Here is a 22863-nt window from a genome sequence, read left to right on the forward strand (position 1 = left end):
TCGCGAGATTACCGTAAATACCACATGTGCGCTCTCAACCAATGAGAAAAACGCGCCTGTTGTTGACGGTTTAATCCAGGGGTGAGGATTGGTGTATGGTGTCAGGCGTGAACGTTTCCCACACGCAGAAAAGGCATAAAGATGAGCGATCTTCGTAAAGAATTTACGGAAGATGAGGTGGCAGCATGGCTTAAGACTCATGATTTAGCAGTTCTTGTGAGTAGATTCAAAGGTAAGTACTTTTCTCAATGTCTCATTTGACAAGTATAATTGGGAAGATCTTTGGATACACGAAGATGCATTTTACAGCAAGGCACACTACACCCAATGGAGGTAGCAGACCAAGGAGGATGCTCTCAGTCTCCCAATCTGGAGAGAATCTCTCGATCGGGAGACTTCCTAGCAATGTTCCATGTGTTTAGATACAGCTACTCGATGACAGATTTTCTCTAAAATGAAAGAATTCTCCTGATCGGGAGACTTTGTCCAAAATGTTAATGAATGAATTGAGGGACATGACTTCGACGTTACACTCTCTTGCATCTATCATCGAACGCTCAACTTCATGTGAATATTGATCCATCTCATGAATTCATGAGTGTGTTTCCTTTGAAACTTCATGAGTTGATAAGAAACTTCCTCAAGGAGTTCACCGCCTCAACCATATATATAATGATATAGCTATAAACTCACCAGAAAAACGGCGCAAACAAATATGGATTGGTATGATTGCGATTATTTTGCAGAAGGCACACACAACACGCGTGCGCCACATTTATTTTCACTCTAAACATAGAATGCACATTGGTCGCGGGAACGCTCGATCATTGATGCTTTAGACTTTCATTGTTTTGTACATAGACCATCTACCAGGTTTTTACATGGTACCAATGAGTTTTGTACGTGAAAATGTCATCGAAATTTGTGTTTAAATTAATGTTCACTCCCAATGCTATGGTGAACAAAGATCTTTGTATCTGATGAACATTAGGCCAAAGTAATTAAATTCTTTGTTTTGCGTCCCCACCCGCGTAGGTTTTTAAGGTTTTCATGAAAAACACACACAATGTATTTGAATAGGAAATTTTAGGACATGACCGCTTAGCTTTTCTGAACTAAAATTTGTTACAATTTTTTATTTACTGCTTTCACAACAGCTTCTAACTCTTGCACTAGCTGAGTACTGAATGAAATACAAGACCTAGTGCGCATGCGTACTAAGCAACCTGGCTCATTATAATATTATAATCAAGCTTATACTAATTTACTGCAATCAAATTACATTGTGTTAGTTTTCTTGTGTGTGTTTTTCAGCCGCTTAGACGCGTACCTTTTCCCATTTTGAGTGGACGCAAAACAAAGAATTTAATTACTTTGGCCTTATCCTCGACCACACAGGGACGCGTTATCTTTCGAATGACGAATGTTGGTACTATGAGTACCCATTTTCGAACATTATGACTCGATCTTTTACAACATTTGTTTTCCGTGTTTGCTTGTTCACAATAACATATCAATTATTAATGAATATTTATATTTCCGTCTGATTATAAAGATTTTATTTTCAAGATTATGTGCTTTGCCACTGTTCTTATATAAAACACCAATGGTGGACACAAACCGGACACCTGAAAGAAAACTGCTCTGTACGTCAATCATTTCAAACGGAAACTGTCATTGGACAGGTGGCGCGTGGTTCATCGGAACGCATACGGTCTGTACGTTACCATGTACGACTTGCGCTCGAACCTTAGTAAAAATCACTGAAATATGAAAAAAATGACCCAAAAGATATTCCACACTTCACATATTGTTAGATAGGCAAAATTGTTCTGAAATACGCAAAAAAAATCATGACTGTGTAAACTAATACGCATTGAGAAATGCCGCCCCATGACACGACGTACTTGCCGCACTGCATGTATTGCATTGTATTGCCTGAATGTGGTTCAATGCAGGACAAAATTAGAACATATGCACCTGCTTGCAAGTGACATTTATCATGATATTGCAACATTTTAGATTTTAGCAGACCGCAGCACTTTATGCAACATTGTATTTCATCATCACAAAACGTCACGTCAATCAGTTCTGTACAGACAATGGCACTACAGATGCAAAAAATTCGAGAATCGATCGAGTCTATGTTGAACTTGTTGGTAACACAATACAGTTGGTCATTACGTCGCATGTTATTTGGAAAGTGTTTACGGATGACCATTTAGAATCTGTCGGGTTGCATTCTTGAGAGGTCCCGCTGGACTTTGAACAGTATCTGCTTTTTGTTGGCCCTTTGAAAACACTAATTTCACAGTCAGAAGGTCTTTTCTTTGAACATGAACTCATTGGGCTGCTCAACGATCATATATGGGACTTGCATCACGGCATGGCAAGCGTTCAGCTACACCTTGAAGCTCCCCAGGTTGTTTTTTTTATTAATAGAGCATGCGCATTACAGGAAACCCTCCAAGTTCTACAGAAAAGACTGCCCAACTCACTTCAGATACTGATTCCTTAGCCGTACGCATTTTGAATACATTTTACGCAAATAAAAACTCAGTTGCGTAAAATCATACGCAAGTTTTGAAATTGTCACACAGGCATGTTCGACGTCTTCATGAAAAATGGTTACGTGATTTCAGCTGGCTCCACAACGATGCCAAAAACAACCAAATGACTTGCAAAGTATGCATAAAGCATAATAATAAACGAAATACGATGACCTGAGACAACATGAATTTCCGAACGAGTACTCTTACTCGCCTTGTACTGTAGGTAGAACCATAAAATCGCAGCACTCATGGAATCTGCGAGTTCGAACTTCGAAACAACAACACGGGTATGGCACGTAATAAAGTGTATAACTGTCTTGAGAATGACCCCCTTTTTTCAACAGCGACCCACTTTTTGAGCTTCGATGGGCCCTCAGACCCCACTGATGCAAAAGCTTGGCAGAACACTGCCGGCATAGATCATGCAAATGTACGTGCGTAACTTATAGTGACGATTAAGAATGATGATGGTCCCATTTTCAAATGAAACCACATCTCGCAAAGAAACTACAAGCACGGGGAGTAATGTTTGCTATGGCATGATTAGCAGTAGCTCTGCGTACAGGTCTGTGTATTCCCGGCGTTATACGGCCTCCACCACAGCCCTGTAACGGTCTATGGAGAGAACTGGCGATCTGCAGTCCGGATCCGGACCGCAATGAAAAAATGGTCTTTTTGGCTGGAATTCTACTCTATCGGGGCAAAATCCTTTCCCTGCTTACCTTTACCTTCTAACCGACCCCAGAAAAGATGCAATTACCTACTCATAACGTCCAAAACCGCTCGTTTTCTGAAACAAAACGTACTCGACAAGTTGTTAACCCATTGAGATCGCCATTTTTAATCTGGCTCGTTATCTCTATGGATTGTTGCAGGGCTCTGGTGGAGGCCGTATAACGCCGGAACACACAGACCTGTACGCAGGGCTAGATTAGCAGTCGCTAGTTCAGTGAACCTGTAGGCGAAATCTTGATTAGATCTAAGCTCACTCTTTATAAGTTGAAACACGGGTCGCAAGCGTTGAACTGGGGATTATATGGTGGCTGGTAAATCTTTCGAACCCCTTTCTCCTGTACAACATTTGTCGGAGATTTTGTTTGACACATCGCGTGTGGTGGAAACCGCAATTATCCATAATCACACAGTCACCGACAGCCAAACACTGATTTCCAAAATTATCCGTAACTTGAACAGCCTCATCGAAAAAGTCCATTTATGTAGCGTTCGATGCATGCCGTTGTATTTCAACTGCTGATGCTCTGATTTCTGCTTGTCCACAACGACGTTTGTCTGTAGTTCAGATCAATGAAGACTCATCAAACTAATGAATTTGATTTATATTGTAGTCAGAAACAGTTTCTATGAACTCCAGTGTATGGTATTGTTCGATAGCTGGAGTCATTGATTCGGCGGCAAGACTTGATATTTTCTTTCTACTCATGCTCAGTTATTCGGTTATTGCTTGGTGGATTGTTGCCAGCGATGGCACGTTTTCGGCCGTACATACATTATCATCAAGAAGTTTCTTCTGATTTCGTGTAAGTAAATACTTGGTTGCCGCCCTTTGTAGAACTTGATATGTTGGAGAACGTTGTCCACAACTCTGGTGCGTTCTCTGGTCTACCACCGGCTGTCAGGGCCTGTTCTCTCGTACTTACAGCAGATACTGTGCACTGTTGATTTAGAGACTACAGTCATCGATGCAATTTCACCATAAGAAACACATTTCAAGTGAAGTTCTTCACGTTAGAAATGGTGTCGGAAACCACGTCGCATTTTGTCAGTGGAAGTGTGCACTGTGCATGCAGACACGCAGTTGTACAATGTTGCAATTGTCAACTATGCCGCCGAAACTATTTTTGTAACTGCGATCTGTTGTTATCATGTACCATATTCACATTTCAGTTGTGGTATTGAAATATTGCCCATTATTTTTGAACAAATCACACGAATTGCTTATGTAACGGTATGTATGTAATGCAGTTTAGGAATATGATGTTCACGTCTGTCGGTTAGGTACACACAGTCAGCTACACAGGTATGTACATGTTTACATAAACCTGACGCCAGCGCGGCAGCGTCTGGAACTTCTTAGGAAATTCCTTATCAACTCATGAACTTTTAAAGGAAACACACTGATGAATTAATGAGATTTATCATCACATGAAGTTGAGCGTTTGATGATAGATGCAAAAGAGTATGAATAGTGCAGTTGAGTTGAACCACACTTCAGAAATACATTTTTCATATAAAGTGACAATTTGCTGTGCAACCTTTTCTACAGAGGGTATGAATAAATGTGAAAATATACAAAGAGAGCAATGTTGAACTTTTTCGGAGCAATGGTAAACCCAACATCAAATTTGATAATGAACATCCTGGTACACTTTTCTAAATGAGCAAATGTCTGTTAAATTACGCAGAACTACTCTATCACAAAAAGTCTCCGTATCGGGAGAAATTCTCCAGATTAGGAGGTCAATTTTTCTCCTGATCAGGAGAAAATTCACCTTTTGGTCTAGTGTGCCTTACTGTTTAGTTTGTTAGTGTGCTGAATTCATGGAACTGGCACTTATCTGTGTTCATTCTAGTCTGTCACTGTAAGTTGTTGTATAAGTTGTTGTTTAGTTTGTTAGTGTGCTGAATTCATGGAACTGGCACTTATCTGTGTTCATTCTTGTCTGTCACTGTAAGTTGTTGTATAAGTTGCAAACCGTAAACTCAGCTATTTGAACGAATTATTGCTGCAAGTGCATCTCCCACAGGGCTCGAAATTAGCGGTAGTCCCGCGTCCACAGACTGCTAACTTTTTCCTTCGGCTACCAAAACCCATGAAATAGTGCTCACACGGACTACCAAAGCCTTAGACATGAAATTACTTAGTGAGCGACATGATGTTGATAGCTGTGAGATGACCGACGCTCATACAGTCAACCCAGCTGGACACAGAAATGCCTGACTATGACTTTGTTATGCAAATTAAAAGGCGACAGTGTAGTCGAATTTCTTGCAACAAACTTTCAATAAAATATTATCTGAACTGATGTACTTGGATGGCAGGCTCGGGAAATGATGGCCAATGAAAATTCATTTTCATAGTTATTTAATCACAATGTATCAATTACAATTAAACACAAAATTATTCAAACTGCAAAGATAAAGCTGTCGGGCCTCCACAAATTACGCTTTCTGAAGTGTACGAGATTATCCAATGATAGTGTACCGGTACTATGGTTGAGAAATATAGCCAAAATTGCCTTGAAAGTATTAGGAACATGACCGTACCAAGTTGTCATCCTGAAATTCATACATAGGCAATCTATTTTTAGCCATGTTATGTTTACATGTGCTGAGTGACAAGTCATTGTCATGGCGACCATCAAATTTTGCATATACACTCTGTGTATGTGTGAATAGGTCATCAAACTTTGAGGCATCACCGTTCTCCTAAGGCTATGATCTGCAGGTATTGATGTCAAATGACTAGAAAGTTCACTTCCTGGATAGAATCATGCAAAATAAATCTTTCGTTGTCTAGATATAAATTAAAATATATAAATAAAAGGATCCCTTACAAAAAATCTTCATTCATGCATGGGCTACCAGACCTTGTCACTAACTTGGCTACCAACTTCAGAAAATGGTAGTCCAATGGGACTACCAGGGAAAAAAGTTAATTTCGAGCCCTGTCCCATGCACATGTGGTTGACAAGATTTCAAGATGGTGGTTTGCATCCAAGTTCAGAAGCAAAAGTACTGCATTTCTATATACCAGAGAAAGTAAAATGAAGAAAGGTTGAGGGAAGTTTTTGTTGAATGCATGAAGGTGTACCATTATTCAAAGTGCGCTCATTGGGTAATATCAGTTCATCACACAGTTCATTTTTCCCTTTTGTCTGTTATTAGATAATTACATAGATGGCAAAGTCTTGATGTCCATTACTTATAAAGAATGTGTAGAAATGATACCAGAGATTGGGTTACGTAGGAAGCTTCTGGAATTACTGCCTCAGGTATTTTACAAGTATAGTCCCCAAAGCGCTATAATATCAACAGTTATAAAAACAGACAAGCAATGCATCTAGGTCATTTGGTTGCAGTCTCTCTGCCCTGTTTTTATTTTTTGCACACTAACTCCAAAGACTTTGCAAATTTGAAATTTTAATGTCAATTACACTCTGTCAGGGTTCAACTCACATGTAAAAAACTAGCTGTGATATCGCAGGGGTGTGGAGTGACAGCTATCGAATGCTCTTGGGTCAAGGGTCACTGCCACTGTGGCGTTCGATAGCCGCTGTGATATCACAGCTAGTAAAAAAGAGACTCTACAACAGGACGAGTAAAAATTTTGATGGTAGTGGTCCTGCCAGAAATTTTGTGGTCCTGTCTGATAGTGTAGTAAGTGCTGCTCTACTGTCCGACAATCAAGCATGGGAATCAGGACCTATCATGGAATATAGCAGGCGAGCTAAATTTCACTCTCCTGAAATCATCCACGTGAATGATTTAAGATCTCCCCTGAAAATAGTCAGATGAGTGATAAAAAAAATTTCCCTGAAATTAAAAGCCCATGAGCTGCAACTCTGAGAAATTTGTGCAACCTCAAGGTACCTCATGTTTCCTCAGATATTCATTGCAATCTGCAAATTGAACGTTTTAGTCATTAACTATGCATCAACAATGTTTGCTTGTGGCAGAATAGGCAAGAAATTGAACAGATTTTTTTTTCATTTTAATTTCCCGCCATTTTCAAAATCTTGCCATGTTATGTGAAAAACAGAATTTTTTGTCAAAGTTGAGTGAATCCCTTTCCTGTCTTTTCAGTGGGTTGCAGCATGTTGTATTTGTAAAGATTCAAAGGTGTACACGCACCATTTACGCTGTTTATCATTTATGGAGGCGGTCATATTTCGGTGCAGCACCCATTTATTATTTGTCTTACTTAAACTGCCCCATGTAGTTCCACTCAGTGGATAATTATACTTGGGTAAACATCTCTGAGTAAAAACATTTCTAGAAACTAATTTTAATCTAAATATATAAAATCATGAAAATAATGCCAAAAGTCACAGCCCATGTGCCTTTGAAAGAGTAACTGAATAGCTCTGCTGAAAACAACAATCAGTCTGGGTCATTTCCAAAAATGGCGACACTTTACCGTAATATTATTTCCACGATTAGCCAATCACCAATCGGATTAAGTCATCGATAGGGTTGCAGTCACTGCAGGTTCACCAGCATTGTATGAATCACTTTATGCTATTTAAACTGTTCGGTCAGAAATTAAGCATTTGTTTTGGCTAATGGTGATGTGCAGTGCCATGTGGCACTCATGTCATTGGCATTTTCCAGGGCTCGAACTTAACTTTTTTACCTACTCGCCCTGCGGGCAAGTTTCCAGAAATTTTACTTGCCTGACACAGATCCTGTTCCGGAATCTGTGACTTTGTCAGGCATAGATTTCAAAAATTTACATGAAAACAGGGTGGTTTGCTTCGCTGTGATGTACAGTCTGCGTTGTCTCAGTCAGGTCACCGCGTGCAAAGTGGCTGTTGAAATTACTGACCAACACCCTCTTGGAGTCACTAGCGACATGCAAGTGAGATTAGACTTCCCGAGGGAGGAAAGACAACAGCTGAATATCACTCGCTGAATGTTGCCGTCCAGCTTGTCGGTTGTGATACCTGCTTCAGTGACTTGAAACAGCGAACATTGTTTAACAAAATTTCTTGAGTTTTTTATTCCCAGAACATGTAAATTTTATCAAAGTCTATCACTTGCCCAACTGGGCAAGTGTAATTTATTTTTACCAGCCCAATGTCAGGTTTTACTTGCCCGGGGCAAGCGGGCAACTGTTAACTTCGAACCCTGATTTTCTCTATGTTGGATCTCGATAACATGATGATCCACATTTGTCACACGTATTTTCCCTATCATGAGTGTTATTGTAATTATGTATTACATTGTTTCGCGAACTGTAGGCGAGCAGAGCAATGGCTTGCCTCAAAACAAAAGGCCTGGTAAACCTTTATTTATTGTTAAATACAATGCCGAAAAATTACTATCCCCTGCACTACCCACAAAATCATTTTACAGGTCCTTCAAGTAAATTACTGGACTCAGGATAGTGGGCCAGCGTGAATGTGTTGAACCCCGAGTGTTATAGTTTTATTAGATGATAATGTTGTACGTGTATGTCATGCGTCTGCGCATTTGTCTGAAACAAATTTTTAGAAATGAGGATGTTGCTGATTTTAAATCAGTGGAAGTTTCCCAAAATTATAGTTTAATTTACTGTTTCATAGAGATTGACCAAAGTAGCTGTAAATATTTAATTATGGAGCCGGTACGTTTGCGCTTATTACTTCTCACCTTCATCTACCTCACTTAGGTACATCATTTTCAACTCTTAATGGATAAAATGAACCACGGTATCTTTTTGTGTTCTACTCACCTACAGGTTCCTGAACAAAATAAAGGGAACACACAGGAAGTAACTTCCCAAGAAGTAGAGGCTAACCCCTCAACTTCTCAGAGTCTGCAGGCTGATGTGCTGCAGTCTTCAACCATGACCTTTGTGCCACCTGGATGGAAGAGAGGCGGTAAGATACCAAGCCCTGTTCCTCTTCCAAAACTGTCTGCTCCATTGGAAATGGATATTGCACTGGGGAAACTCGGAAGAAATCAGCAAACTGATTGTCATTTCATAGCTGAGGCTGGAAGATTCTACACTTCTCTTTGTTCTGAACTTGGAAATGACTACTGTAGAATTGCTGTTGCTCTCGTTGACAAGTACCCTGCCTTAAGAGACAGGACAGGTGACAAACATGTGAGTACTTTCCAAGAACATGATTTATTTTACAGCGGACGCCAATTTGTACTGGAGACCAACTTCGATAAGCCCCAATCGATTTCCCTCACAATCTTCCAATATCCTTAGGAAAACACCTGAGTACTTTGGTCAGTGTTAACCCTTTTCCTGCCAGACAGTATCACTTCCCCATCAAAGCGGTATTGAACACGAAAAACATGATGGATTTTCACCCCCCTTGGCTTGGTATGTTATAGCATTTTTAGTCCATAAAAATCAATTTACAGTATTTATGCTTTCAACAACCTTCAAATGTTCAATATTATGTTAAAATAGACCATGTTGTGTTTCATTAACTTTAACCATCTTGACCTGGTGGTGAAATATGAATTTGATCTCCCTTCTATTTCTGGCTCCCCTTCCTGGAAGAAACCATTTTGATGCCGAAAGTGCATGACAAGAAATGAAATAAATCATACTATTTTCAGACCTGTAATTGTAATAATAATTTCAAACTCGATTTTTTACGGAACCTATTTTGCATTGTTACGTGCGTCGAAACTGTAATCGCGAAGTAATTTTCCCGTATGCAGTCACATCACCTGGCATACTTTACCAAACTTGAATGGTAAATTTCCTGAGCTTGCAAAGTAAACAAATGTCAGTGTAAGAGCACATGGATACAGCAATGGCAATGTTTCAAGTTCAAGTCAAGTTCCATGGTAAAATTAGAAACATTCACACGGAACGACTAAGTTCCAGCCAGTTAGTATCTCTAGTGAAAGACAATGTTGTTGTACTGAGAGAGGCCCTGATTTGACACTTGGCCGGCCAGTGAATTTCTACCGGTGGATAAGCCCGGTTCTCTGGTATTTCACTATGACATCGTTCACAGTGCTGAGCAGGTAATACATTTCTGCTGCGATACTGGTTTGAGCATGGAGCTAATTGGGAAACTCCTGTCAACTATTTTTCTATGATGCTCTTTCTCACCTGTAAATCCAATGTAAGGCAAATCAACGTCGACAGAGAAAAAAATATTCTCACGATTGTATGAACTGGCATGCCTTGATTACATCAGGATCTCTCTATACAGGCTGCAGTACACTGATACTGATCGACAACCAAAGATAAAAGACAGTAAAACTCAGCCCAGATTTCCTAGCTTAACTGACACAGTGTTTTATATGGCTGTTTCAAATTAAACTGATTACACAATCTCTGGATACAGAAACGACTTTTTGGTGAAATTTCAGTGTCTAAAAACCACCAAAGCTTAACACGAGGACGTCATGTACCGTATACTGTGATCAACAACACAGTGTGAACTGGCATGCACTGACTCATCTGTAGAGTGCAGAGAAACTGCCAAATTGGCGTCCACTGTAAAGCTTGAATTCAGTCTGGCCCTGTTCTTAAGCCAGTCCGTAGATTTGAGAGGATTTTTGAAAATTATGTACATCCTTGTACAGGGCTCAAAATAATGCCTGTCTGCTTGTGCCGGACAGGTACTTTTAGGCCTTAGGCATACAGTTTAGAAAGTACTTGTCCAAGTGGAGGTTGGGATTTTTCAGCCTTCAATCAGAATTACAATCTTTTTTCCCTACCATATAAGTGAAAATATCATGCCATGTTACTTTGAAATTTTTGAAACCATGATATTGACATTCAACGATCATAAAAATAAAAAAGAGTGAGGATCCAATCAACAGAGTTGGATAGGAGGCAGCCACATTGGAATATTCAAAATCACACTGTTAAGAACATTTGAAAGTCACTAAAGTTTGAGGGGTATGCAACAATCATGCATATTAAATTAGTATAAATTAAGCATTCATTGAGGATAGTGTTTGTGTACATGCTTAGGTTACGGAGCACAGGTAAATGATTTTGGAATCACGGTAATATTTCTGATTTCCCCAATAAGACTTCATCAATATACCAAGGGGAACCCTTTAAGTAACTGAAGAACCCCTACAGATTTTACAGTACTACCTTTGTGTTGCCGCCAGGATGCGCCCTTGCGACAATGTCCCCAAAACGGAACCCGTTGTCTCGCAAGTGGGGACTGTGTCATTGTCAATGACTTGTTATATCTTGATCTCTACAGGCTACAGTGAAGCAAAGGCTGCGCAATTGGGTGAGAAATCAAAGGAGAAAGTACAAAAATTTGTACTACAAAGATTCCTCTGGTTTAAGACAATATGGTGTGAAACGTACATTAGAAATGTCTACTGCAGGACAAGCGTCTGTCTTTGTACAAGATGATCAAGCATATGAAGGTGATCATTTCAGCTGCTAAAATATCAGTATAACATGTAAAAACTTCAAATCCTAATAAAATTATTTCAATGTTGATAAAACCAATTACATTGTCTCATTAACAGCTTATTGTTGATTTCACTAATCACATATTTGGAATTCTGAGTCCTGAATAAGTAAATGAATCTTGAATATTGTGTTTTGGCCAGGAAAAATCTATGCTGAAACCCTTTGTCAGATTTCTCTGAAATTTAGTATTCAGGTTCCGACAGGTAACTTAGACAAGATTTATTCAAATGGTGAAATTTGCATATTTGTATTTTTGGCACATTTTTTCTCGTGAGATTGCTTTAAAATTTGGTATGCAGGTTTGTAGGGGTGGTCTTAAGGAAGATTACTTCAATATTTGGTACGTTCAGACTGACGACTTTGCGTCGGCCCAGGTCCCGACCAGGGCCGAGGCCGACGTAAAAAACCAATGTGGACACGCTGAGTCGGCCCTGGGCCGACTCAGTTTGGTCCCGGTTAGAAGGGGGGTTCAGGGCCGACTCAGGGCCGACGCAAAATTTGGTCCGACGCAAATCGCCAGTGTGGACACGTTACGTCGGCCCTGGTCCCAGTTGACCAGGCCTCCGCTATGGATCGAAGTTGAACTAGTCACACTATTCGCACAAAACAAACGACGTTTGAAACTAAAGTTTACACCTATCGAAAGTTTTCAATCCAGTCTTTACATTTTAATATCATCCCATGTACGCTGAACTTCCCACCAACCTTTGTTCCGCAAACGAGACCATGTCATTCGATTCCACAGTGCACGTAATAGACTAGAGAGGCATGTCAAAAATGCCGCGCACTGGTTATTTCTCCACCGCGGTCTTATATATACCATATGCTCATCCAATAAATGGTGAAGATCTCTCCGATGATTAAAAGGGTGAGTGGTAGTCATATTTGCCCTTCTTGTGCGTAAAAACACAGGAAAATCATGAACAGTAGAAACAGCGTGCCATATTCAAATGAGCCATTTTGAACTTTGACAGGTCAGAGGTCACAAAGGAAGGTAAAGTTACGTCGCCCTAATTCTGGTACCGGTAAGTGTGGACACGGACCAAATTTAATCCCAAAAGGACAATTATTTTGCGTCGGCCCAAATTTCAGTTGGGTTGCCAATGTGAACAAGATAATAGGTGATATTGTATTTTTTTAATAGTTTTCATCCACAGTTATCTCAACAGTGGCCTGTTATTTTATGTGAATTTCACACAGGAGCTCTCAGCCACTAGATTACTAGATTACTTGTTTTTTCGGGAAATTGATAAACATTTGTTTTGTATATCCTTTGAAAACAGGAGCAATTATACAAGAAATGTATTGTCAATCTAAAATGAATCCAGTCTCAATATGTACAGAAGGTTGCTTTGAGGTGCCAAATGGTATGAAGGGTTCTGTCTTTTGAAAAATTTTGTCCCCACTGACAAGGTTTGACCTTGATCTAGAGTCACCACTCAGACACACCTGAACTGATTTCATTCAAACTTACAGACATAACGCTATGCCATGAGTTCATGTTGATTTGTTGAACAACAGTTGTTTATGCTAAACAATGTTCAGCTCTCTTCTAGACAACTTATTTGTTCTTGTAGTCTAGGTTTACACTAATCAAGCTGGACTGGCATCTCTGGTACTAGTCTCACATGCTAGACCTTGAAGCTGTGAGGTGTGAGTAACCGCAGGTTACGAGGTCTGGCTAGAACCAACATGCTGTATATACTGTCCAATAGATTGCTTCAAAAATCGGCAAGATGAAAAAGCACATCTATTGCTTTATATTCATATGGTGGGTGGAGTGTCTAAAAATAGCCCTTTGAACTCAACTAAATGATTGTGTCATTCATCCAGACATGTTTCATTGGTAGTAAACTGCTGTACGTTGACCTTAGTAGGATTTTGTGAAATCACGGTATACTCTATCCCCAGCAACCTTGATGAAATGTGCAAAAACCCTGAGCCTGACACCTAAGCAGGAGGTAGCTATGACAGATTATCTGGAAGGAAATGTTTCCATGAATTTTGTGATTTGATATGGCAAATCTCTCGTTTTATGATTGCTCCGGCGTTGCTTCAGTGCTTGTGATTGTCGATCGTCGACATCATCTTCCATGGAGTTTTCATTTTCCTTTTGCTCCGTTCCAATGAAGCTCAGACTTTTTGCCCCATTCGACTGCCAATGAGCTGCTGGTAAATGGCATCACAAATAAATTCTCGCTGTAGATTTTACAGGAGTACTTTTCGGCATGGGTTTGCTGGGCACGTACAGTGAAAATGCATTATGATTGTCTGTAGGCGGTAGTCCAAAGGTATACTTATTAGCATAGGAAAGACAGCCCACTTTTGACATCATCACATTCCTGAGCAGTTGGTTCTAGCCAGACCTCGTAACCTGTGGTTACTTGCAGCTTGCAGTTTTGCTGCTCGCTCCGCATGCAGGTTCGAGGTCTGGCATGCGAGACTACTCTGATACTTGTTTTTACCATACATCAGTCAGAGTGGTGATGAAATCCAGTGAGATGAAAAGTAAAGTTGCCTTATGAAAGAAAATATGACTTTATAATTTTTTTGCAGGAACCGTTGCCTACCTGAAAAATTTATTAAAGGATGGGAAACGTCCTGGCATCAGCCAAGTTAAAACTGCGTTGCAGGAAACACATGTGAAAAGAAGAGCATTCATGAAAAACACCGAGGAAAGCGTTGTAAGCATATTGGACCAACATTCCTACTTAGAGCAGCAACAGTGTGTAAGTAGCATGTATATATAAAACAGTGTTCTGCCGAGGCTGCAGCCTTGTGCCATCCCTGCAAAACAAATTGAAGACCCCCAAAAAAATCAATCATCGGGTCAACAAGGCACAGAGCGCTGTCAGTCCCACTAAACTTTCAGCAAAAATGAGGTCCCTAGAATACACTTATTTACGTGCTATAGGCGAAAGGCCAAACACGGAAGTAGACATTCCACGCTGCTCATGCATGCATGCTGCTCGTGGGAACGTGAGATGTGCCGCTTCCATAGCAACCTTCAGTGAATTTTCATTTGCATAATCGTGAACTAGGTTTTCTTTGGCTAGATTCGAGTTAGCCAGTTTTAAATGGATCAAAACACGGAGAAAGAACAATCCTAGTTTCTTTGGCAAAAAAGGCAAATCCAACCACAGGACGAGTGAAGACAATGCGATCGAATATGACATAGTGACTCAACCGTTTCCTTGGAAACTGACAACCTAGTGCACGCCGCAACCTTCCACATCGGAAACGCATCAGTCAGAAACAGAGCAGTCTCAAAACATTGAGCGGCCATCATCGGAAACTCGGCCTTCATTTAGGCATGTTCGACATTTTCATGAAGAATGATTACGTGATTTCAGCTGGCTCCACTACAATGCCTAAAAGAACTCAATGACTTGCAAAGTATGCATGACTTGCAAAGTATACAACATGAATTTCCGAACAAGTACACTGATTGTAGGTTTACTTGCCATGCAGACTTTAGGACCATAAAACTGCAGCACTCACGGAATCTGCTCGTTTGAACTTCAAAACAATTAACAGCACGGGTATAGCATGTAATAAATGTATAATTGTCTTGAGAAGGACCCCTCTTTTCAACCTGACTCACTTTTTGAGCTTCCATGGGCCATCAGATCCCACTGATGCAAAAGCTTTTTTGTATTGGTGTATTTTTGCAGCTATTTGTGCCACTTTTTTCTTTCCACTGAAATGAGCTATCAAAGATTTCCATCTTCTTCATCAACACATATGTTAAAAATAGTTATTTTCTACATAACACAGCAGCGCTATATTGGCCGCCAGGTTGCTTGGGTAATAGTTCTGTAATCACAGAATGCTTATTTAGTAAATCAACTGAGTACGGTCATTAACTTTGCCTTTCAAAAATGAGAAAAGGTTTTGCAAGCTTGGAATATATATTTAAATCAAGATTGACATGTTTATGTAAACTTTTGTACTTAGGGCCAAAAGGCCTTGCATACTGAAGGTTTAAATCAAATCAAATCAAAAATTCGCTTTTCTTTGTATCTCAGATGCTGTATGAATTTCAACTCATCATTGGCTCAGAAGTATACGAAGATATATTGCTTCGATGGAAGCAGCTTTGTTTCGCAATTTGCAACAATATGAGTGGCCATGGTTCGTCAGAATTAGCAGCTGATGATGGAGAAGACCGTGATGAGCCAGAATATAGTACTGCCCAACAGTTGGACATGATAGCTGTCATGGAATCAGAAGTTGCTACAAAAAAGTTCTATAAACTTGTTAAAGAAGTCACTGTAAGTTAATTATCGTTAACCTTAATTAGCAAGTTCTTTTAGTGCCAAGACATGTTCTTGCTTTCAGGGTCAGTAATGCTTCCTTTTGAGGATTTTTTTCACTATTTTTGTTTTTAATATCCACCATAATTTCTTGTTCTACTCTCCAAAGCATGAAGATATACAAAGTTTTCAGCTTGTCAGTTAGGCCTAGACTGCGGACTAGAATTCAAATGTAAACAATAACAGTGCATTTTACACATGTGGACGCCATGTTGACAAACTAAAGTGTTTGTATTTCAGCATTCTTTTGGGAATAGAATAATATATTAAAAGTGACATACAAAAAATATAATGAAAAATATCATCCAAAGTTAACATTACTGGCCTTTGAATGAGTTACATTACAGCGCTTGTCTTTTGAGTTTTTTGGAGTTTCGGTGTTCAGCACTCACACATTCCTTGCTTGTGACAATCAACACATCAAAGGATGTGTTGAGATGTCTCACGTTCTCTTTTCATACAAAATAAATACACTGTAGCAGAATTTTTACCACTAGAAAGAGTGAGTCTTTCCTGATTCAGGCTTATGATTGGTTCAAACCTTTGCAGTCTCGGTCAGCACGCTGTATCTGCATGTCTCTGAGCAAGTCTTTGACAAAATAAAAACATGCTGTGTCATGTTTGACCAATGGTTATCTTTACACAGGAGACCTGGCACAACCATGTACTAGGATGTGCAACGCTATGCTACAGGGTTGTGCTAGCATCCTAGTACAGTGTAGATGAGCACGACCCTGTAGCATAGCTGTGATTTACATCCATGTAACAGAGTAGATTTTTTTGCAGTCCTTGTGCATGAATGTAGCACAAAACCCTGTAGCAGAGTCAGATTTTCTATAGTTGTGTCACAGGGATGTGTGAAACAACACTGTGATTAGACTACAAATTATATCCCTCAACTATGGTTTCCTTTCACAGCCATGTCCCAGTAGCTCTGCTAAGAAGCCCTGCCACAGAGGTGTATATACCACTGTTACATTACTTTACACACATGTGTTGCAGGGTGCGTACAGACCTTGTACAGTCCTATTGGCCACACATGTGTACCAACCCTGTGTATCATTTCAGGCATTCTCATTGCCTTGCATTTGCACCTTATTAACAATTCTGTACACTATGAGAGTGTTTATACATCTCCACACAACACCTCTTTCATACAAAAGTGCTACAGCAATGAAACATACAAAAATGATACATTTTAATGTCAGAAATTAATGATTTATTTCACACTATTTCAAGCTTTTAACATAGTGCAATATTTTAAACCCACAATGATAGGTCAGGTGTGAAGTAAGCCAGATAACTAAGGTGTCAACAAGAACGTTATTCATTCATCTTGAATTTGTAGCAAGGTTGACAAATGCACATTGTATAATGATATGAACAAGCAACCTAACGTCAGATGTGGCAAATAACTACTTATGACATGTGTTGATACAGAAGACTGAAATCTTTTTTAGCAGATTTCAGGATGAGCTGACAAAAAACCGGCAAAAACAGCGGCAAAAATACGCAATTGAAGATTGCATTATAATTTGAACATATAACATTAATATCATCCTAAGAACATGTCAATCAAAGCTATTAGACAAGTAGTTTTTTGAGAAACAAAATTTTTCACCAAAAATGGCAATAATTACTGAAGAATAAATAAATTGTAGATTTCATCATGCATATATTTTCAATATATCACATTACAGCCCCACTCAATTTTCCGATTTATCTAATATAAATATTATTTCCTTGATAAAATATTCAATGGAAAACAAAAGAATGACAAGCTGTTAATGGGCTGTTGACACATTTGCTAATGCGAGAACCAGGGATTGAGAAGGGCGCCTTTATGTTCATCTGTAGAAACCTGAAATCACATATCAAAGCTATCAGGTCAGTACTTTTTGAGAAATAGACTTTTAGACCCAAAAATTGCAAAAATTTGCCCAAAAATTATGAATTCCAAGTTTCATCATAATGAATGTATCACAGTTTGAGCATCCCTATGAACCTGTATACCAAATATCAAAGCTGGCAGAGGAAATAAATTTTTGACCAAAAATGACAAAAATTGCCTTAAAAATACAAATTTGCATATTTCTGTAAAATTTGAACAAATCTGAAATAGAGCATCACAACAGACTTATATCCCAGACATCAGACATGAAGTTTTGAAGAAGATTTTTGAACAAACCCAACTGATGCCACTCCAAGTGAACTGCACATCAAATTTCAAAGCAATCAAACATGTGGTTTTAGACACAGAGAAGAATTTGATGGATGACAGATGGACCACAATAAATACGCTGGATGACACTGGACACTCAGCCTATTTGATAAGTGCTCCATGTCGCTGACAGCGAAGATAAAAATGACCACAAAAATGAATGTCTCTGAATTACCATTTTTAAATAATTTCCACTGAATTATATTCTACCGTATACTTTTTAGCTTTCTGTGTAAGTAAAAATCTCATATGGAACAGTTGCCGTCTTTTAATACTGCAATATAAGTTTAATGTAAACTAAATTAGAGTTATAGTTTTAACAATTTGATTTGCATTGAAATATTTGTTTACTCTATAGAAAGGATAATGTCTATTGTGTTGAAATATTTTTGTCCGGATTACATTATTTTGAACTCTGCTACATGATGTGACAATTCTACATGTAGTTCCTTCGTAGATATGCTGAATACATGAGTGACCCACAATACTCTCAGCATTTACAAACTCGATATCATCAATTAATCGTAACACTTTGCAATTGTATTGGCAGTACTTGGATATATCTATAAATTTCTGAAAACCAATGTAGGCTTGCTCTTGAACATTCACACATCTTCTTAAGAATCCATATGCAACCTATTAAAATAAACCAAAAACTAACATGTAAGTGCAAAATATTACCAAGGTTGGGAATATGGGCAAGTTACTCGCAAAGTCCTTTCACAGAACACCTTACATCATAATTTAGTTGTGATTCTCTATGCCATATGTAGTAGAAGATAATCTGGATTTTACAGAAAAAGTTCCACTACCATACCATGCCTGTCGCATTTTGATTGGTCGAGCAGAACCAGGTGACTGACCACAAATACACAGTAATGGTTTGTTTAAATGCCCATGAATATGAATAATAAGATAAACAACTCAAAGTATTGTAACTTTACAGCTCAAACGTAAATCATAATCAATCACAAAATAAAATTGAGCACTTGTGGGCCAAGTTCAGATACTTTTTTTCTGAAAACATCTCTGGATTTGCCAAATTTTTCCAGTGCACATGACAGTGTGTCGCGTATTGCTCAGTTCTGGGGCCCAGTTTTCATACACTTTGGAAATTTTTGCAAATTTTGACGGTTTCCTTGGTTTCGTTGATAATATAATGGAAATAACATACTCCATCCTGACTATTAACGTTTATTTATGGGCGTGGCAAGCCTTACCCATTAATTTTTGGCTTTCCTCTTTTCCTTGCCCATAAATAAACGTTAAAGGTCAGCGCTTCACCTGTTATTTCTATAACAAACATACTCACATAAAGATGTACATACATACATACATACATATATACCTGCAGACATACATGCATATATGCTTATATACATTCAGACAGACATAAAGACATATACACAACATACATACAGATAGACATATACACACAGACATAAATACTTAAATACATACAAATATAGGCATACATGCATATACAAACATACATGCATACATTTTTAATAGACACATACAGACATAGACATACAGACACATACATGCATATACATACATACAAATAGGCATACATGCATATATATATATACATATACATACATCCATCCATATACAACCATATTTTACATACATACATACATACATACATACACACACACACACACACAGACAGACAGACAGACAGACTGTTCCTTGGCTTAACCCTTTGCAGCCCAGCTCATTTGCATAACAATGTACAGTGGAGACCAGAACTCCCCACTCAAAAATTAAAATATTCTGTAATCATTAACAGTGTATTGTTTATTCCAAATTTGTAAAAAAGTGGCTCAAAACTGACTACAGCAACCTGAAATTATTTTAAAGCTTATAAAATTTCCTTTCCAATGATATATTGCTTATGGGGAATTCAAGAAAATTTCTTGACACTTTTCCTCTTCAAATGAAGCTGGCAGCTGATTTATTGCGCAGCTTTACACTTTCCTTTTCAGGTAAGAAGTCCCAGATGAAATAAAAATAAACAAAACACATAATTTGAGTGTTTCTTGTTTTTTTACATGTTATTTTGAAAATCAATGTTTTTCTAATTTTGCAATTGTTGTAGCATCATAGAGCCGAGAACTTGCTGTACATATTATTATATATCATCAACCAACTTGTGCAAATTTCATGGCACATTGAGGAAATGTTTCATCATTTTTAAACGTATAATACAGTAAAAGTAATATTGAACACAAAATTATCAAATTTACAACAAAATAAAAGTATTTATTTATAAAGTGTCTTTAATTCAAAAAAATGAGGGTACGATAGTTCTCTTTTTGGCGCCTGTACCGTGTACGTCCGCCTTTCTTTCCAATAAATTCTGGGGATTGAAGCTCAGACAGTATCCGCTAAGGGACAAGTAAGCATCTAAACCTTGAAATACTACTTGACTGGCTTGGCTTGCATGTACTGGATCATATGGCCTTTGAATTTTATCATAGCCTAATCAATCGACAGCTGGCGAAATGACCGTAATTTGCGGGAAAAGAAAATTGAACGCCTGAGGTCAAGATGAGGTCGAAATTTGAACGTACGATCATGCACGCGGTTGAGGTCACCGGCGGGCACATCGAGTTCATTATCATTGACATGAAAATACTTCTGATATCGGTTCTTTGGCATTACTTTTGCGATCCCCGGTACTTGTAATCTGTCGTCTGTTGACCAGTAGTCGTTTACATCTGGCATGGTGTGAATTTCGATCAAAATATTTTGCTATGAACGCCCGCATTTCATCAACCTTCGTACTGGTTTACGTCGGCGCCGGGCCATCAACACTGAGTCGCGTAGTGGTTGATTTCATCGACAACTTGTTGACGGAAAGGCGGCGGAATTAACAGAAAAAATAATCTAACGGCTGAGCTCCGATGCCTAAACTATGATAAGAACCAGATTCAGCGACCAGAAAATTCAGAAGATCAATATTTCGTACCATGAGGCGACCCTATGAGATCTCACACTATTTATCGGGCACTTCCGGTTATAGTTTGCATGCAGCATGTACTTGCCATAGCGCTGCATCGATCTCACCTACGTCAATGTCACTCACTGTTTCTACGTTTTGAAAATGGAATCAACAGAAAAAATAATCTACTGGATGAGCTCCGACGCCTAAACGATGCTAAGGGCCAGATTCAGCGACCAGAAAATTCTGAAGATCGGAAGTCTGGAATGTTCGGGCGCTTTCGGGCACTTTGGCCGCACCCCCATAGGGCGTTTGAGGGCGCTCTGGACTGCAAAGGGTTAAAGTATAGCTTTTACTACCATATACATACTCCATGGTTCCAATGTTTGAAATGTGACTTTTATGTTTCAGACAAATGCTTATGACGCCTGAAAGGGAAACAGTCATCAGAACTGCGCCTTGCGAATTTCTTGTTTACAAACAATGTATTTCGTGCACTATATCTAGATGCATCTCATTATCATAGCTGCAACATTTAAATTATATGATGTAGATTATGACAGTCATGTTAACTTTAATCAATCACCATTGGATACAGTGGATACATTGGTCATATGGGTCCCATACCACCTTGGAGCGCAATTCTGACAACTGTATCCTTTTAACATGAATGTATGAGAGGATGTTAAAACCTACCGGATCAGTTGGCCTTCTTTTCAAATACCACCTCGCATGATGAACTCTAATAATTGCAGTTTGCTGAATGACATTGTTACATCCTTGGATAGATTTTTGTAGTTACTGTATGTGTATCTTGATCTTACAACCCCCATGAACTGTTCACATCTGGAACAATATGAAGGTATAAACTTTGTGATATGTTTTAAATTAAGGCTGATTAAGACACTGAAATTTTACCAAATAATTGTTATGTAACATTCACACATCAAATAATTAATCAATGCAAACAACAATGAACAAGAAATCCATATATAATAAGATTAAAGCCCCAATAAATGTATGAAAATGTACAGATATTACTTTGACAAGATTTTTTCATTAATGAAATTATAAAATACACTTACCAATGGATGTGGACCATAGACAAGTAGAGCCAATTCCACCTCTGTTGAACTTTTAAATGGATAAAAAGCAATATCATGATTAATGTTGCTTTCATCCTCACTAGATTCATCTTGGTCATCGCCATCGTCATCACCATCACCATCATCATCATCATCATCATCCATATTACCCTGTAATACATCTACACATCCAGTCTGTTGATCATGATTCGTTGCAACTGCATAAGTGGAGACATACATTTTAAGAATAACATATATTATTGTTTTACACACAATAATTCACAGTAACTATACAGTTGAACACGTCATTTTGAATCCCACTGTTGTGGAAGTGGGTCTTGTGATCTGCTTATTCCGTTGAGAAAGGCTGTCAGTTTTGCTGATATACTACAGCTGAAATGTCAAGTACTTTGTTGAAGCAGCATTTGATTGATATTGATATTGATTGATATTCATGGGTGAAAACATGTCAAAAATATTCATTTACTGCTTCACGTGGATTTTTTGTGGAATTTTATCTTTCACGCTGTTAACCTTTCTATTCAAATCAGATATGTTTATGATAGCTGCAGTGTTCTTTTTATACCTGTGGTCCAG

The 22863-nt window shown here is 38.6% G+C and overlaps 2 protein-coding genes and 1 long non-coding RNA gene across 4 annotated transcripts in view; 1 reads left to right on the plus strand and 2 right to left on the minus strand.

The window, feature by feature from the left end:
- Positions 1 to 22863, minus strand: part of LOC139115899 (V-type proton ATPase subunit E-like) — a 340813-nt gene that overhangs the window by 251288 nt on the left and 66662 nt on the right. The gene's annotated exons all lie outside the window — the stretch shown is intronic.
- Positions 1 to 22863, plus strand: part of LOC139115794 (uncharacterized) — a 41150-nt gene continuing 18287 nt past the window's right edge. For both annotated transcript variants that reach the window (XR_011548190.1, XM_070678160.1), the window contains exons 1-6: positions 1 to 232; positions 6459 to 6565; positions 9013 to 9381; positions 11474 to 11645; positions 14251 to 14423; positions 15723 to 15968. Coding sequence is in view for 1 of the 2 variants with exons in the window: in XM_070678160.1 (XP_070534261.1) it covers positions 142 to 232; positions 6459 to 6565; positions 9013 to 9381; positions 11474 to 11645; positions 14251 to 14423; positions 15723 to 15968 (1158 nt within the window). In the remaining variant the exon portion in view is untranslated. The remainder of the gene's footprint in view (positions 233 to 6458; positions 6566 to 9012; positions 9382 to 11473; positions 11646 to 14250; positions 14424 to 15722; positions 15969 to 22863) is intronic.
- LOC139115772 (uncharacterized) lies at positions 18573 to 22497 on the minus strand. The gene is made up of 3 exons (XR_011548188.1): positions 22267 to 22497; positions 21878 to 22027; positions 18573 to 18867 (listed from the first exon to the last, which is right to left on the minus strand). It is a non-coding gene; the product is annotated as an uncharacterized lncRNA (long non-coding RNA).

The sequence above is a fragment of the Ptychodera flava genome, chromosome 2 (genome assembly GCF_041260155.1).
Source record: "Ptychodera flava strain L36383 chromosome 2, AS_Pfla_20210202, whole genome shotgun sequence".
NCBI classification, from domain to species: domain Eukaryota; kingdom Metazoa; phylum Hemichordata; class Enteropneusta; family Ptychoderidae; genus Ptychodera; species Ptychodera flava.